Consider the following 18977-nt stretch of genomic DNA (forward strand, 5'->3'; position numbering starts at 1 on the left):
TAGGCCTCAGTTTCGGTGATCATCTCTTCATTCGCCGAAAATTTCTTCGCAGAAAGCATTTTTTTCAGATCTTAGAACAGGAAATAGTCTTTAGGGTACCATATCTGGAGAATACTGTGGATGCGGAAGCAATGCGAAGTTCAATTCTTGATTTTTTGCAATCGCTTTCAATGACTTGTGACTTGGTGCATGGTTTTGGTGAAACAGCACTTTCGTTTTCTTCAAGTGGGATCGTTTTTTGGCGATTTCGTCCTTCAAACGGTCCTTTCTTTTTCAAGATAGTCAATAAAAACTGTTCCATGAACATACTAAAATACAGTCTTTATGGACTATTTTGATGTTTTCGTCGATAACAATATTTTTTGGGCGTCCGCTGGGTTCACCGTCTCAGAACGTCTAAACTTAGCATACTAATCCTTGATTTTCATGGAGCAGTGTCAGAAAACTAATCCTCAAGTCAATTTTTTGTTTCAACTGTATTTTTTTCCTTCAAAAAACAATATTTTATCAAAATACGAAATTCCTTTTTATCCATTTTTTCACAATAACAAAAGTTGTTTCACTCAAAATGATATAATTCACAAACTAATGATCCTTAAGCTGTCAAATTTATACACGCGCCTTTTGAAGGTTAGAGCTAACTAAAAATCATATGTTCTAGTAGCGCCATCTATGTGTCCGGCCGAGGACTTTTCAGTTGATCTATTAAATTAAAACGAAATATGACTTCAACTTTTGTTTCATCCCACCAACACAAGCGAAACTGTAAATGAGTTCATTTGTTTGCACAAATATTGAATTTTATGTTTCACAACTTTTAAAAGCCATATTTGGTTAAATGTATTGGGCAATATTTTCGCCCGCTTTATTTGCACTTAAAAATTGCGTAAATATTCAATGAGGTTATATATTTTTTTAAGCGATCTTTTGTGTGAGCCCCTCAATTTTCGCATAAAATTATGCACTTTGGTTAAAAAATAAGGCAAACTGCCCGCTGATTGATAGCAGTATAAGTGCATATATGTAATTATATACATAACATATGATTATACATACATATGTACATAGTATGTACAAGTATAATCATTCAAACATAACCTTTTGGCAAGCAGGGTTGTAGGTAGTTGTTGGAATGCGAATAAAAAAATGAAATATTTAGTGCAATTTGGCTTTATGACCAGCAGCAAGTCACACTCATTCCTATATTTATGTATCTACATAAATGCCATTTTATAGTTTATGTGCTCATGTATGGTATTTGTAAAAGTTTCCTAAAGGAAAAAATATACTAAAACAGATTTAAAAGATAATTTACTAAAAAAGCTCATACTGCACTCGAACCATTCGATACCAGCTGTTCGATACCAAACGAAGTTTCAGACAAGGCGACTCATGCGAAATCTTCAATTTCCTAATGGAGTATATTATTCGAGTTGGAGAGCTGAATAAAGAAAGTACAATCTTCTACAAGAGCGTACAACTGCTGGCGTACGCGGATGACGTCGATATCATTGGCCATAACCACCGCGCCGACCAGTGTAAAGGTGTTTCTTGTCCGACTAAAGACTAACTGCGTAAAGAAAAATAATTTTTCTAATACTAGTTTCCCGGCTGTGAAGTATTAAAATATATATTTTTGAAATCCATTGTTTAATATTCATCAATATTTATTTTGTCGCCTTCAAAGTAATCCCCACCAGATGCAATACACTTCTGCCAACTATTTTTCCAGTCCTCGAAACACTTTTCATAAGCTTAAATTTTTGCGACGGCCTTCAGATCCTTCACCGAATTCTATTTTATTTCTTGTGTCGACTAAAAACAGGTTCCATTCCGATGATTGTTACGTGTTTGCATGTCAAATTCAGAAACCCATGTCTCATCGGCAGTTGTAATACTCTTCATGAAGGTGGGATCGGAATTCGCACGATTAAGCATGTTCAAATAGACCTGTTTACGGTACTCTTTTCGAAAAAAAAACAGCTTTATTGGAATGAGTCGAGCAAGAACGTCTGTTATACAAAAAATATTCGCCAAAATCATTCGAACGGGCTCGCGAGAGAAGTCGAGCTCTCTTGCCATCTCTCTAACACGCGCCAGACGATTTTAAGCAGCATACCCTTCATTTCTTTATATTTTCATCAGTTGAAGAGGTCGAAGGTCGTCCAGAACGAGACATTCGTAGACTTGTGTTTTTGATTAAAATGTAAAAAGTACCATATTTCTGAGAAATTTTTTTCAGTGACCTTATGTTTCGTGTTAGCTTAAGCCAGGTCAAAATATCGCTGCTTTATATCTTAAAGTTATTGATAATAAAAAGTTCGTGTTATTGCTGCAAATCTACAAAATATTTTCGATTTTCCGAAACAACTTCCACTCATTGTGCAAAAGTTACACAATGAAAGCTTACCAATATGCGAGCTTTCATTCCTTTACTTAAAAAAAAAACAGCTATATTTTCCTTGAGGGTCTTTTGCAGTAAGCGTATACATATGTACATATAAATATTTGTATACATATGTATTTATAAGTTCAATCATTCAACTGTGATATTGCCGCTGCCGGCGAGTGTACATAAGTTGCTTGAGCTTTAGTTGGCAATATGCGTAAAATATTGCGCGAATTTATATCGCATGCGATTTAATTTTTTTCCAAAGTGTTTTTGTGCAATTTTGATGTTTTTCTGCGTTTTTGTTGTTTTTGTGGTAGTACCGCTTTTTATGATGACTTAATGGCTGGTGCACACCAAATAAGGCAACATATCCGAACAAAAACTCACTCGCCGACTGGGGAACACTGGCTGCCGCACAGACTGGCGGCCTGTGCTGGCAACTGTGACGGAAAAACGTGTAGGCACCATATATGCATGTATGCACGGGTGTGTGCGTGTCAAATAAGAGCGAATCAAATAAAAAGTTTGCGCAACAAAAACGGCATAAAATGCCGCGCTGCGCAAAATTGTAGTTGAAATATAAATATGAATGGCGACGTACAAAACAAAAAAGGTGAAATAAAGCGATGAGCAACAAAGCAGAGATGCAGCGGCGGCAATGAAACGCAACCGCCAACTATAAAACACCGTCAAGTGACCGAAAAAACGTCAGCAATGCGAAGGCAACGAAAAAATATTAATAAAGCAGAAAGTTATACAAATAAAAACTACCGAAATGAAGAGTTAAAAAATCAATCGGCAACCATAAAACATTGTTCGGAGTTTCGCAAGTGCACAGCTATACATATGTACTACTATATATATATGTACGTATTGCAAATGTGGCTGCATTGTGTGTGTGCAAAATGCCCGAATGGCCCCATCAAAATGCAAAATGCGACATTGCACAGCAATAAAAAGTGACTTTATTTTTATCGCTACCAAAGCGGTTATTGTTGTGGTTGTTTTTATTATTGTATTGTACATTGGTGACGTTGTCAACGCTGATTGAAGATGAGCTGTTGCAACAGTGCGCAATATTTTATGATGGACAATGCAACCATGCGTCGCTGGCTCGAGGCTGCAGACACAGTGGCGCGATTGTGCAGATGAGCGGATTTTAATTAGTCAAAAGCTCGAAAGCAGCTCTGAGGCACATAAGTTTGACAATCAGGCTTAATGGTAGAAATTCCAATACCTAAACGGGCGATGTCGTGTGGTTCATATTAATGGAACTTGCAAAGCTGTTAATAAGTTTTTTTTTTGTTTAGAGTTGCCATACTTTAGTATCAAGTTTAGGAAACATCAGATAAAAGTTGAGTCTCTAGACCAATAGGAGACCTCTTGGTAAAAAAACATTAAACGATCCGTTAAATATAAATTTTCTGCGAATATATTAGAAATATCAAGCCTGTAATCAAAGATAGTGGTTCTAAATTCTATTCAAATGCCGGCTTTTCATGTCTGGTATACATTTGTATATACAGGGTTTGTCGGGAAAGTAATAGGACTGATTTTTTTCCACCTCGACTGTACTTTGGAGCGTGCGCGCACTGACTGGATTCGGTAGATGGCGTTCCTAGCTAAGGAACGAGCGGCTTTTTAGTTCTTTCCGAGCACCTGGAGTGTTAGGACAAACATTTTCGCGCGACGTGTTTCTGTAAGTGGTGCAAGCCGAAAAGCAGCGTTCGTTAGAGCAGAGGTATGTGATTAAATTCTATGTGAAACTCGATAAAACTGCGACAGAGATGTTTGATATGATCAAGCAGTCTTACCCAGATGTTGCTTTAGCAAGAAGTGGTGTGTTTTTCTTTGGAGGGCCGGGAAGAGGTCGCTGATGAAGACCGTGCTGGGAGGCCTGCGACTTCGAAACCGAAATCGTCTTAGAAAACTTTTCCAAACCTTTCCTGTAGATTCTAACTCTTTTCTACATTTTGTATTTTTGTGAACAATATACTCCGGTATAACTTAGAGAGTTATAAAATCTAAATTTAATGAGTGCTTCATGTTCATAGAACCTAGAGACAGCACCGTTCAAACCTTTGCACTATCAGTAATCTAATTCATCACTAATTCTTAATTCTTCAAAACAAACTCAGCGAAGATCATCTTCTACAGAATAGAGTGATTTTAGCGGCTGAAATATCGTCTTTGATCAACAATATTTCGACCACTTGAAAACATTCGAACTAGATAAGGCGTTACAGTAGCAGACTTGATAGTCCGCTTTTTCGTTTTCTTGAAGGCACGAAAACCTCAGTTCAGATGCCTGATTTATATTCCAACTAGATGTTATTAAAGGCAGATAATTTCAGCAGTATAATTCTCCATTATAATTTACATTTCTGTGTCAATTTTGAGAGGTCACAAAGAGCGCCTCAGAACTTAATTCTTTTTGACAAAATTTACACAGCAAGATCCCACAGTTAGAAGCCTTTTTATGGCAAGGTAAATGGAATTTCATTTACTACCAAAAATGACAAGAAATAACGTGATGACACCATCATGAATGTCACCACCAACGTTGATGCGTACCTGACTCTAAGAGATACATAACTATACACAAACACATGCATATGCATATAAGGAGAAGAGTAATCTCTCCGTACGGCATAACCAAGCACAGACAATTCCCAAATGCTTTTGCCATTTCATTGAAATCAATCAGAAATTCGCATATACTTTTATTGGCGCACAATAAATGACAACGAACAATTGCAGCAATGCAGTGCCGATGTCGATGCCGATGCTGAGCGCGCAAATGGCGAATCGAACACGCATAACGGACGAATGCGCAGTGTTGATTATCCAACTGCTGCATACAGTGTTGCACAGGTACGACGAATACGCGAAGTAAAAAGAGTGAGTGTGGCATGTAAATAGTCAATTTGACAAACAAATGACACGCATTTACCGTACGAATGCTGGATTTAATGTTAGAATTATGTAGAAGTTATATGCATAATGGAGACACACAGTCTTCCAGTTGGTTTTGGGGCAACGGTTTGCTGAAATGTCGAGTACCTCGTTAAAGCGGCACGCATTCCTTGAATTGTTGTTGTGCACGTATTGTATTTACTCGGCAATAACTCGCAATGGCTGGCAGTCGAAGTCGTTGTCGTTGATGATGATGCCATCAGCGGCAGAAATATACAAATACTTGCATATCGGTGTACATAATTCCATCAGCAAAAGCATTCACGGATCACTAGTGGCAATTTTATTGATAATTTTTGCTTTACTTTTGCATTCAGAATTTACGGAATTTTTATGCTTTTGTTTGCGCATTTTTCACTGCCTTATAAGTATCTCATTATTATTATTATTACTATTTTCCATACTTTATTGCGAACATTTGCTTTTTATGCGACTCTTGATGCAGCATGCCATACTTGAAAGATTTATACCTATATACATACTAACAATGGAAGTACAGATATATTATGGTATGCGGTGATAATTTAATTAGTACTTGAGTAAAAATGCTTACTCCTTGAAATATTTCGGTTTATTTAGGTTATACTCTCTACAAGCATAGTTGCATAAATTTTTATACTCTGAGAACGTTTTGCTTGCTTTGTGCCTCAAACAGTATGCTGCTGAACTAAAACTAGATTTAATTGACACCACTAACAGACTTAAGACTTAAGCGCTTACTCAATGAAGTAGAATCGCAATATATCCGTATAGCTTTGATTTGTTTATTGTAGGCGCTGAATCTATTACTTAGACTACAAATATCTACATACAGCTATGTGAAATTTACGGACTCTATGAGATACGACGCGAAGCTCAAAGCACAGAGCGCGTGGTTTAATAAAAATAATTTCTATTAATTTTCAAGACCTAAATTCAGGCATTTGAGTAGACTCCTTCGGAACTGAGAAGCTGAAAGTTTCGGTGGAGCCTTAAATTCGTTTAAGAAACATATGAACTATCTTCTCCATTGTATGTATAAAGCCCATAAAAATATATCCTCAATCGTTCGATCTTCTTAATAACTTCCCTTCGTTGATTTTAGGAGTAATAAAGAGGAACTACAATGTTTAGATGTAGTATCCAAGAAATGTTATACTGACTTAATTTCAGAGCATAGCAGAAGCCTGACAGTCAGAGGTAAATTATTTAACACATTTTTTACCACCACTGAAAAAATTATGGAACTGTGGGTTTTTAAAATAATCCTTCAAGATTATATCACATTTTCTATAATTTTGAATTTTATCAAGTCTTACGAGTAGTAGAGTGATCACAGGTCTAACAGTCTATTAGGGGGAATATAATAATTTCATCATAGTAAACTAGCAATTAAATTAAAGTAAGTTAAGGTCCCTCAACCTTAGAGCTCTTTCATACTACATAAAGGCTCCAACAAGTTTTGTTAAGGCACAAACTGAAAATAATACAACAGCAGGCATATAAATAATTGTTTATTGACTCAAATAATTTATAGTAATTTTTTGAAAATTTGTACTAAAATATTAGCTATCTGCGTTTTAACAAGCTTTAGCGAGAAGCGAACCGAACACATAATACCCACTCTTCAAACAGACTATAGGACACAAAGAGAACTGTTCGGAAAACCTATGCATCTAAGTATGAAATCTGCAAAAAAAATATAAAACTTTGAGTCACATCTAGTTCTTTCAAGATAGTCTAATACAAACGGTTCTTAATTATATCAGAAGATGGTGTGTCACTAACGAAAGTCTAACACAACCGGCAACTAATTGTATCAAAACAAGGTCTGTCACTATCGAAAATGTTATCAAAATTCTGAGTCAGATCTAGTCCTCCCATGACAGGTTTAACATAATCAAAATCAATATGTATCAGGACAAGGACTCACACTATAGGAATTTTTTTTCAAAACCTCAGCAGAAATGCTCTAAAGGTACTGCTTAAGCAGTAGGTTTCTTTAAGAAAATTCTCACAATCTACTTGCTCTGATTCGTGACACAATTTAAAAGAGTTGTTAATTTATATATGCTTTTAATAAGATAGTTAATTCATGTATTTTAACCCTGTTTAGAAGTAATATCCATTTAGAACATTAGACATTTCCAACTAGGAATAAAGCTATAAAAGCCAGCAACAATTAATACTTTTGACAAACAGCGTAATATTTAGCAAAGCAGTCTTCGTCGTCCCACAGGAGATTCGTAAATAATTTTATGCAGCGTTGTTGTCCACCAAAGTTATCTGGCTGGCCGGAAGACCAATCGGTATAAGAAATTGGTAGACTACCTAAACCCCAACGGAAGGTTACATCGTCTTCTAGCCGATTACCGTATATCCAGTACGAATGATCTTGGAGATCTGAAAAAATGAGGAATTAAGTAAAGGAACTCCGGATTTTTTTTTTTAAATTTTTTCGCTGAGGGGTATGTGGTAAAAATTGGCTAAATGTGAGCAACCAGTAAGTTACTTAGAAAGCTTGGTTACCATGGCTTCACATATAAAACAAGCACCATAATTGCTGCCATCGACTCTCCAGAGCTTGCAGAGTGGCAAATCGATTAAGAAAATGGTGGAAATTGAGTACACCGTAAAATATTATATGCAAATATTTTAAAAGCACCAAGTCTATCGAATACTTGAGAAACTTACGGTATAAGTTGATAAAAGCTTTAAACTGTGTCTTTTTGTTGTCTGTGTTTCCTAATTCCAGTGATAGAAGTGTGGTGTTTTGCTGATTACAAAAACCATAGGCAGCAAACCAGTTCATCTGGAAGGAAAGATAGTATTTGCCAATAATTATAGCTTTTTTAATTATTTCTGCCGTCATACTTACACTCGTCAGGCTGAGTATAAAACGTTCACCTTCGACTGGAGCAACTGTTGGCGGAAAATATTTGAAACCTCAGTGTTATAAGTAATTAAACTGCAGTGTGACTTACGTCTTCCCTCTATAGGGCTCGCGATATCCTGTGAGGGAACATCACCGGCACTGACACAATGTGTCAAAGCGACAAGAATCGCGCTAAAGATGACTACGTGCTTCATTTCTTGTCACTGCACAGAACAAATTTGAAATAACACCGAATAAAGTAGTGACTAGAATTTATAGCCAACAGAGGGAATCACTTAATATTGTTCAAAGCGTTTGTAATCTAAATACATGCAATGATTTATAATAAGTGTCAATTGTTGATCAACTTGATAAAGTGTTTCATAAAGTGCACCTTTTCTTTTATCACTCTATCATCATACAATTCTTGGAATCGAATTATTTGATAATTACTGGTGAAAGGAATGAAAGTACATATAAAGGGTGATCACTGATCAGTGACGAAAGTAAATACTAGCGAGCCTAAACGATATGTTCAACAAAACGACTTGTGTTCACCAAGTTGTTTTCCAGTTTCAGATGAAAACACTGAGAACGAAAGAACTCTTTCAAACAAATGTTAAATCATCTTCGATAGTTTGAAAATTAAATAATTATTTCGGTTCAAATTATGCTTAAGTGTTCATAATTTCCATCTTTGGCTACCTTTGATCTGGACGTATCAGGCGTATTAGATCATGAGTAATCTAAAAACGGTATTTCATTAACTTGAAATATGAAGAATATTAAAATAAATATAGTAGTCTGTGTACAGTTTAATATCATGGTGGAAAATTTTCAAATCGACCTAAATTGAAAAAAAAAAACAAATTATTAATCGTAGACGTGCGGTAAGTCTTTAATTTTGTTTCTAAAATAAAATGGCGAATTTCTGGATTATATTTCTGGATATAATTCCTTAGAACCATATTAATTATTGGGAGGTGACTTAAACTACTATAGAACTCCTGATTATTCAGATAACACAAATGATCGTAACGTTGAGATTCGTTAATTAATCATAGTAAAATAGTAATCAACTTAGAGTAAGCTTAGAATCCTCACTCCTAATGCTCACTCAGATTACATTGCTACAAATTTTGCTAAAATAAATTTTCAAAATTATATAAGAGCGAGCATACACATAATATATTTAATATACAATAATGACATATGTTAAAATTCTTTGTATTGCATTCTTGATCATCCCATTTGTGCTCCTCTTCCGCTCTAAGACAGTGTTCGGCTCCTCCAAAATTATCAGGGCGGTCCAAAACCCAGTTTTGAAAGAGAGTGGTGGACCTCTTAAGCCCCAACGAAACGTTACATCGTCTTCCAAAAGATTAGCAGCAAACCAGTAGTAGTTTTTCTGTAACACTAATGATAGATGTCGCATTTATATATTCCAATATAATTTACTGTAATGTTGGAGCGTTTTACTGAATACTTCTTTATCAACTGACGACTGCAGCGTTAGCAATTTCATGCCTAGTTGAGTACAAAAACCATAGGCGCCGCACCAATGCATCTGCAAGAAATGTTGATAATTTTTAATATACTTTTATTAAAATAAGTTTTACTCACTTTACCAACGCTTAATATTAGTCCATATTTATTGAAGGAGAAGTTTCTGGGTAAAAAATATAAATTGTAGTGTATATTTCATTTTCTTTTGACATAGTTTTGCCATACTCTGGGACGTATGCTTCTAGATTGTATATTTGAATAACAAAAACAAGCAGAAACAAATTTGCTAGCTGCATCCTTGAATATAACTTCTCTGTTTGAACTAGCTCCGAACACTTGATAGTCTCGATAATGCATATTAATAGATAAAGTAATATATAGTTATAGGTAATACAAAATTTCACACCAGAAATCAAAGCGTAAAAAAGGGGACCACCTTGACAAAATCTACATACTAAGGAATATTTTATATAGTTGCCGTCGATTATCATTTATTAGATATATAGTTGAGTATTTAGAGAGGTACAAAAAATAGAATATATTAATTTTTTGAAATTTTGTAATAAAATATTAGCTATCTGCGTTTTAACAAGCTTTAGCGAGAACCGAACACATAATATAAACTGTTCAAGCATACTATAGGACACAAAGAGAACTGTTCGGAAAACCTATGTATCTAAGTACGAAATCTGCAAAAAAATTATAAAACTTTGAGTCACATCCAGTTCTTTCAAGGACTGGCGCTATAGGAATTTTTTTCAAAACTTCAGCAGAAATGCTCTAAAGGTACTGCTTAAGTAGTAGGTTCCTTTAAGAAAATTCTCACAATCTACTTGCTCTGATTCGTGACACAATTTAAAAGAGTTCTTAATTTATATATGCTTTTAATAAGAAAGTCAATTCATGTATTTTAACCCTGTTTAGAAGTAATATCCATTTAGAAGCAAACAGACATTTCCAACTAGGAATAAAGCTATAAAAGCCAGCAACAATTAATACTTTTGACAAACAGCGTAATATTTAGAAAAACAGTTATCGTCATCCCACAGGATAGTCTTAAATAATTTCATGCAGCGTTGTTGTCCACCCGCGTTATCTGGCTGGCCGGTAGACCAATCGGTATAAGAAATTGGTAGACCACCTAAACCCCAACGGAAGGTTACATCGTCTTCTAGCCGACTACCGTATAGCCAGTACTCATGATCTTCGAGATCTGAAAAAATGAGAAATTAATTAAAGGAACTTCAGAATTTTTTTTTTTAATTTTTTCGCTGAGGGGTATGTGGTAAAAATTGATGTGAGGTGACAACTACGATTAACGCTAAAGGAAAACGAATCATCATACTTCTTTGGCTAAACGCGAGCAACCAATAAGTTACTTAGAAAGCTAGGTGAGCAGGGCTTCACATATAAAACAAGCAACTTAATTGCTGCCATCGACTCTCCAGAGCTTGCAGAGTGGCAAATCGATTAAACAAATGGTGTAAATTGAGTACACCGTAAAATATTATATGCAAATATTTTAAAAGCACCAAGTCTATCGAATACTTGAGAAACTTACGGTATAAGTTTATAAAAGCTTTAAACTGTTTCTTTTTGTTGTCTGCGTTTCCTAATTCCAATGATAGAAGTGTGGTGTTTTGCTGATTACAAAAACCATAGGCAGCAAACCAGTTCATCTGGAAGGAAAGATAGTATTTGCTAATAATTATAGCTTTCTTAATTATTTCTGCCGTCATACTTACACTCGTCAGGCTGAGTATAAAACGTTCACCTTCGACTGGAGCAACTGTTGGCGGAAAATATTTGAAACCTCAGTGTTATAAGTAATTAAACTGCAGTGTGACTTACGTCTTCCCTCTATAGGGCTCGCGATATCCTGTGAGGGAACATCACCGGCACTGACACAATGTGTCAAAGCAACAAGAATCGCGCTAAAGACGACAGTTTGCTTCATTTCTTGTCACTGCACAGAACAAATTTGAAATAACACCGAATAAAGTAGTGACTAGAATTTATAGCCAACAGAGGGAATCACTTAATATTGTTCGGATCGTTTGTAATCAAAATGCAATGATTTAAAATAAGTGTTGATTGTTGATCAACTTGATCAAGTGTTTCATAAAGTGCATCTTCTCTCTTATCATTCTGTCATTAAACAATTCCTGGAAACGAATTATTTGATAATTACTGATCAAATAAATGAAAGTACAAATAAAGGGTGATCAGGACGGATGTGAATACTAAATGATAGGTTCAACATAATGATTTGCGTTCACCAAATTATTTTTCAGTGTCAGCTAAAGACACTGAGAAAGCAAGAACTCTTTGAAACGAATGCTAAATCACCTTTGATATTTTGAAAATTAAATAATGATTTTGATCCAATTTATAAGTGTTCATAATCTCCATCTTTGGCTACCTTTAAGCTCGGCGTATTAAACGTATTAGATAATGAGTAATCTGAAAACAGTGTCTCTGGTATCTACGTTGAGACACGGAGTTTGTTAATCAAACTTAAACAAATTAAGATTTAAAATATATACAACTACGGGAAATATGTTGAAAGGATTTGCGACATTTTTGCCAAAAATCTTAATTTGACTTTAGGCAATAAATGTCGATCTCTAATATACAATGGGCTCATTATTTTGTAAGGGACAAGGAAAGTACGCTCAATCAGTGAATTCACTGCGATGAAAAAAGACACTGACTTTGCCGTTTAAGCGAGTATATAGATGTATATATTTACGCAAATTAGATCTCTTACGTTATTACTTTTTTGGATTTTCATAAAATCGTCTCATTTTTTTTTATTTACTTATGAATTTGTTACTCATCGCTAGGCCTTAACACTCTTCCAGTCACTTTGTTTTATTTATGAAACAATAGTACTTACCAACACAAACACTTCTTTGATCATTGTTTTGTTATAGAAAATAATCGGTGATGGATGACTTTCACTCACAATAAATACAAACAAATAAGCAGGCAATTGAAAAAAGTGGGAGAATAAAATATTCGTCTAAAGCAAAAGCAAACAGCATTTCTCGTTTAAACGTCCTGAATTTAAGACTTAAGAGTATATACATATGTATGTCCTACATATTCCTATACACTTACATATGTATGTATGTTCATGTTTAGATTGTGTGTGCGAATTTGTGCGTGTCAACAGCGAATAAATGGTCGTCAATAGCAAAACCAATGAGTATAAATACATTTGTGTGTATGTTGAGAGAAAAGGATATGTTAAAAGGATTTGTGACATTTTTGCCAACAATGTGCCGATATACATACATATGTACATATAAACAAACGTTCTTATAAGAAGCTTTGACATGTCAACATATACTGTATATGCACATATACAGACGCATGTGCCCGATTGGAATCTATGTTTCCATTGTAAAATCGACAAGACGTTGATAAAACTTGTACCACTACTGTATCAAGATACAGACCTAATTGTTTTCGTATATTAGGGTCCACAACTTCATTCCAACATCGGAGTTCAATGACTTGGACCTATCCATGATACTCTTTTATGTATTAAGGATGTAATAAAGAATGTGATTTCAGACGTGTCGCTTTCAATAAGGCAATACTTTTTTCGGAGTTGATTTTTTTAACGCCATTACATCCTCAAAAATTTTCTTTTTCGTGCGATTTATGTACAGACGACATTAGTTCATATTTCTTCAAAAATGAAATCCCGGGTCGGTGACGTGGCCCCAAGATAGTGCAATATAACACCGCAGGAACGAACAATCGTTTGTCACATAATGGGTACGAGTTGATGCAGAGGTATCTCAGCGTCTTAACAAACTGGGCGGTCGGTAGTGGTCTCGCCATCAACCCAAGTAAAACCGAGATGGTTTTATTTACTAGAAGATATAAGATCCCGGTAGCACCGCGGCCACATATGTAAGATATCCGTCTGCAACCGGCGGATACAGTGAAATATCTGTGGCTGATCATGGATAGAATGCTTTCATGGAATTCTAGTATCGAAGAGAGAGCAAAAACGGCAAGATTGCCTTATACTGCTGTAGAGGAGCCATTGGCAAAAGACAGGATCTCTCATCGAAAGTGGACCTCTGGCTCGATGACACCTTAGTCAAGCCCATTTTGTTCCATGGAGTGTTTATGTGGTAGTGGACTCTAGAAAAGACCATACTTTAAAAAATTCGAGAGCATGTAAGGGCGACGCTCATCAGCATGTGTAGTGCACTAAGATCCACTCCAACTATCTAACTAAACGCCATTTTGTTTACGCTTGCGAAAGTGGCTATCAGACTCAGAGAATATGAGTTCTTTAAAGTACACACGGATGTCGTCACACATTTTGACTTCATACCGGATCACTAAGATCATCGAGTCGCGACGATACTAGCTTTGAATTCAATTACAGTGCATTCAGGGTGGGTCGAGGAGTGTCTAACCTCGCTATCAGTAGCATCGAGTGTCTTTGTGATAAGACTGGTATGAGTGCTGGACCATATCGAATTCGCAGGAAATTGTAAAACTGATGAGCCAACAAGGAAAGGCACCCTAGAACCGCTATCGGTAGAATGGAAGCGGGTCTAGTGATCTCTTTGCCCTCAGTTAGGCTAGCCTTTCCCTAGTTGTGGAGCTTTTAACAAATCATTGCACTATTGGCGTCCATGCTATAAAGTTGGGAATCTTACCAGACGCCATTTGCAGAAGATGAGGTAGAGAAATAACGCAATACTTTCTTCTTGACAGTCCCGATCTTTTTAGTCATGACACATGACTTTTCGTATATTACTAGGCAAATAAATAATTCTCACAGGGTTTATAAATAAGTACATATATATATATGTAAGTAAGCATATACGTACATAAGTATGTATTTACAGTTATACGAAAAACAATCAATAAAACTAAAATCAACAAATGTTTAAGTGAAAGCGAAAGTGAATTGATGAACTGAATGTAAAGCTCTAGCAGGTGGTGGGGGCTTTCAAATAGGCAAAGCTTGTATGTGTGTATGCGCTGATGGTTAGTGGTTTGTATTTGTTAAGCAAACAAGTTGTCAACAGCATATTTAAGCGCGATTAAGTATATAAAAAAAAGGATTTAGATGTCGCATTAAGATATAAATGAAAAGCAGGCACGCACACAGAAATACACGTATGTATATATGATAGCAAGACGAAATGTAACGGCATTAGTTGAGTATAGACGATTTCCATTGTAGCCGACAGGATAAACAGTTTTGTACGCGTATTTAGTTGTAAGGAAGATTGATAATTTGTTGAAGCCACAACAACAAGTAGTCGAGACATGCTGTAGGTTGAGGACGCAAAAAAAGGAAGAAAGAAAATGGAAAGGAAATTGAATTGTTTGTTTGTGGGCGGATTAGTTGGTATTTGATTGAACGATATTTAAAATCCCTTTGATATACCAAATACATCGCTCAAAAGGCGGCAGTAAACTAAATGAGTTGTTTTTAGTTATTGTTCCTACGCTTTATACTGTTTCGCTTCACTAGATATCTTTTACTAATGCACTTATGTTTCTTTTGTCTCTCTTTTCAAACGCAGGCTCTCTGCGGTGTGATCTTCCAAGTTCCTACAATGTCCGGCGATCGCTTGCGCATCAGCACCGTGATGGAGATCATCAAACCGAATACGGTGAAACGTATACAAGGCTACGGTTTGCCCTTCCCCAAGGATCCGTCGCGAAAGGGTGATCTTTTGGTGGCGTTCGATATACAATTCCCGGAAAAGTTGACCTTCGAACAAAAGGAATTGCTCAAGGAGTTGTTGTCATGAGAGTGCAATAATAATACTAGTAAGCAGAGATAAATAAACAGTAGCAGTGAGCAAGAGCGTAGAAATGAGAGCGTAGAGTCTGTATATGTATATATATGTATATGTGTACAAATGAGGCAAATGAGTGAATAAAAGCAATAGAAATGAAGAATTACTTATATAATAGTAACAGCCGCAGCTGATACCCCACAAACATACATACATTTACATCGATATATGAGAGTGAATCTTATTTTGCAGACATCATCAGACAACAAAGAGGCAGTGCAAAAATTTTGCCCGAATCACTAGCACATACTGCCTAGAAGAGAACAAAACAACTCTCGCTCTCTCTACCATCTATCAACCGTCTGCTTTTTCGTGTTTTTGTTTTTTTTTTGGATCAACAAACTCTTTCTTCACTCTCTAAACTTTTTTGTTTTGTGACAAATTACTTTTACTGTCTAGAATTTATTTAAATTAAAACGGAAAATAAATATTTTTTGTGTAAAGCAACTAAAATTACATTAAATGCAACATCTCTACGTCCTCTACATGTTTTAATTTTAATTTTAACCTTATTTTATGAAATAACATTAAATTATTAGAAAAACACACTAAATTACCTTGTTTTCTTTGGTATAGAGTAAAGCTTTCTTATAGAGTAATGAAAGGGAGAAAATTTTGAATGAGTGACAGTGAAGTGTCACCTGCAAGAGAACTGAGAAAAATCACAACTCTAGTATGACGTCAGTGAAACAATTGTCAAACTCGCTGAGCGTTAAAAAGTCAACCTAAGTGGCGCATTCGCTTTTGCTCTCTTTCATGGATGCAATAAAAGTTGAAGAAATTATATTTTTATTATTATATTTAAGAAATCAAGGTTATAATTTATTTTTCTCAAATTATAACCTTGAAAAAATGATAAAAGAGATATTTGAAGACATACATATATTGGAGTCTGCGTCATCTCTTTGAGTATTCCAAAAGAGAATGAGTTAAACACAATACTGGTGTATTTAAATAGCGTAGAACTTTAAGAACAACTTAGTAGTTAGTGTTTTCGTTTGTTCGTCTGTCATATTTATTATTGGATAATTTGTCTGGATTACTTTTGGAAAAAATAAGAGAAATGAATCACTCAAAAGACAATGAGGCTTAATTGATAATAATATAAGAAAGACAAGAGAGAACCATATGAAAATATATTGGTAGAATTGCTTAGATATTCATTGAACTAAAAAGTTTGCTTTTAAAGATATGTATATAAGATTCTGCAATGAAAAATAATCCAACGACGAAATCAAATTGAGAAAATTTGTTTTTTAGCATGTTACAAAAGGAATAAGTACCAAAGAGCGCAATACTTTATGTCATGAGTTAAAGTATGAGAAGCGGCGTAAGAAAGCTGTTAAGCTTTAATTTCTATTCTTTCGCTTATGAACTCACGAACTGAACGATACAGTGACTGAAGTCTTAAAAATTTACGCCTAAAAGTATGCAATACTCACAGGCATGCATTCACAGAACATCTCGTGGAAGATACTACTTTTTGAATCACCTCTGTTGACAGTTTCTAGACGGAAGTTGAAAAATGATGTAGGAAAAATATAAGATAATTATAGTGCAATTATATAGGCTTTACGGAACTTATGTGTTGAAAGTCGTTTTATTTTTTGAGTGATTGAAAGCATCTTCATTTTGATTCACTCCTCCCCTTAAACATTTTTTTACTAAGTGAACATCCAGTAAAAAATAGTTCGAGCTGCAGAACTTAGTAGAGAAGGTACCATCTTTTATAAGAGTGTACAGCTGCTGGCGTATGCTGATGATATTGATATCATCGGCCTTAACACCCGCGCCGTTAGTTCTGCTTTCTCCAGACTAGACAAGGAAGCAAAACAAATGGGTCTGGCAGTGAACGAGGGCAAGACGAAATATCTCCTGTCATCAAACAAACAGTCGTCGCACTCGCGACTTGGCACTCACGTCACTGTTGACAGTCATAACTTTGAAGTTGTAGATAATTTCGTCTATTTAGGAACCAGTATTAACACCACCAACAATGTCAGCCTGGAAATCCAACGCAGGATTGCTCTTGCCAACAGGTGCTACTTCGGACTGAGTAGGCAATTGAAAAGTAAAGTCCTCTCTCGATGAACAAAAGCCAAACTCCATAAGTCGCTCATAATTCCCGTCCTGCTATATGGTGCAGAGGCTTGGACGATGACAACAACTGATGAGTCGACGTTGCGAGTTTTCGAGAGAACGGTTCTGCGAAAGATTTATGGTCCTATGATGGAACGATGAGCTGTACGAGATATACGACAACATGGACATAGTTCAGCGAATTAAGAGACAGCATATCCAATTGGCGCCACGTAGCGAAAAGGAGAAACGACTGGCGCGCTGTTGTTAGCTCGGCTATAATCGCGTAAGCGGTGTCTACGCCAATTAAGAAGAAGAAGAACATCCAGTAAATTTCAAAAATCCGGAAAATTATACTGCTAAAACTTTTGAGCTCCAGCACAATCCGGCTTATACCATTGATAGAAAAACAAAAAACCCTGTACAAAAATAGTCAGAAATATCGAAGAAATAGTTTAAGCACATAAAATTAAAAAAATTTTTAGGGGGAGGAGTGAATCAAAATGAAGATGCTTTCAATCGCTCAGAACAAAATTCACTCTTTGATTGCTTGTAAAAAAAAAAAATTAACAAGTATTAACAGTCATTCATATATGTACTTTACGTTACGTTGGTCTGGTAGGCTCGTCAGCCCCGTATAGATCAATTTTAGTTCTTAGCGATGCCAAACGGAATGCTGTTACGTAGTTCATAACAAGTATTCAACCTTCAGGATGCCATGGCTTAGTGCGAATTTCAATAGGTTCCGCGGCCTCACTATCGACACCTCTTTCATTGCTTAATACCGTGGGGCTCCCAAATGTTTGACGCGTTGTCTTGATAATGTGGTACAGATGAACAAGAGATGCTCATTTGTGTCCTGGTGCCTTTCTTTTGACATTTCCTGCAGTCATCGCGATCTGTCAGCTTCTTTATGCAGGCGTGTGTCACCTCCAGACATATACTATACATATCTATACTACAAGACAAATTTGTTGCACATGAAACATCTCGTTGGTACGATATTATTTCGAGAGACAAGAGCAATATTAATAACACTGTTAATTACGTAATTTTCTTTCGACGAACAAGGAATTTTAACCCTCATTTCGTGGAAAAGGTGCGCGCAAAATCAAATCAAATTCCTAATACATACATACACACATGTCAAAACGCTCCAACCTTTGGGGATGATTTATAATTTCGTTAAGAAGATATATTTCATATTTCGTGAGGGGATTTAACTACATATTAATACGCGTATACATCATATATGACTTCTGCTGCGCTCATCTAAAGGCATAAGGAAGCATTGGCCACGCACTTCAGATAAGCTTTGGTG

The 18977-nt window shown here is 35.8% G+C and overlaps 3 protein-coding genes across 4 annotated transcripts in view; 1 reads left to right on the forward strand and 2 right to left on the reverse strand.

The window, feature by feature from the left end:
• Positions 1-16062, forward strand: part of LOC120767435 (dnaJ protein homolog 1) — a 57688-nt gene extending 41626 nt beyond the window's left edge. For both annotated transcript variants that reach the window (XM_040093496.1, XM_040093498.1), the window contains one exon: positions 15299-16062. In XM_040093496.1, coding sequence (XP_039949430.1) covers positions 15299-15529 — 231 coding nt within the window. In that variant the 3' untranslated portion in view covers positions 15530-16062. The remainder of the gene's footprint in view (positions 1-15298) is intronic.
• LOC120767439 (C-type lectin 37Db-like) lies at positions 7407-8471 on the reverse strand. The gene is made up of 4 exons (XM_040093502.1): positions 8332-8471; positions 8226-8269; positions 8042-8159; positions 7407-7750 (listed from the first exon to the last, which is right to left on the reverse strand). The coding sequence occupies exons 1-4, from the start codon at positions 8435-8437 to the stop codon at positions 7530-7532; spliced, it is 489 nt and encodes a 162-aa protein (XP_039949436.1). The 5' UTR covers positions 8438-8471; the 3' UTR covers positions 7407-7529.
• LOC120767438 (C-type lectin 37Db-like) lies at positions 10596-11700 on the reverse strand. Its single transcript, XM_040093501.1, has 4 exons — positions 11580-11700; positions 11474-11517; positions 11290-11407; positions 10596-10941 (listed from the first exon to the last, which is right to left on the reverse strand). Exons 1-4 carry the CDS (start codon positions 11683-11685, stop codon positions 10721-10723), a joined length of 489 nt encoding a protein of 162 aa, XP_039949435.1. The 5' UTR covers positions 11686-11700; the 3' UTR covers positions 10596-10720.
• Positions 16063-18977: the final 2915 nt, after the last annotated feature.

The sequence above is a fragment of the Bactrocera tryoni genome, chromosome 2 (genome assembly GCF_016617805.1).
Source record: "Bactrocera tryoni isolate S06 chromosome 2, CSIRO_BtryS06_freeze2, whole genome shotgun sequence".
Taxonomy (NCBI): Eukaryota; Metazoa; Arthropoda; class Insecta; order Diptera; family Tephritidae; genus Bactrocera; species Bactrocera tryoni.

Bases quoted from the DNA above. Each gene is read 5' to 3' on its own strand.
- LOC120767439 (XM_040093502.1), bottom strand. From the start codon at position 8,437: ATGAAGCACGTAGTCATCTTTAGCGCGATTCTTGTCGCTTTGACACAT. The intron at 8,270-8,331 runs GTAAGTCACACT...TTCCGCCAACAG, and splicing joins GAGCCCTATAGAGGGAAGAC to TTGCTCCAGTCGAAGGTGAA. The intron at 8,160-8,225 runs GTAAGTATGACG...CTTTCCTTCCAG, and splicing joins TTATACTCAGCCTGACGAGT to ATGAACTGGTTTGCTGCCTA.
- LOC120767438 (XM_040093501.1), bottom strand. From the start codon at position 11,685: ATGAAGCAAACTGTCGTCTTTAGCGCGATTCTTGTTGCTTTGACACAT. The intron at 11,408-11,473 runs GTAAGTATGACG...CTTTCCTTCCAG, and splicing joins TTATACTCAGCCTGACGAGT to ATGAACTGGTTTGCTGCCTA. The intron at 10,942-11,289 runs GTAAGTTTCTCA...TCATTTTTTCAG, and splicing joins AGCTTTTATAAACTTATACC to ATCTCGAAGATCATGAGTAC.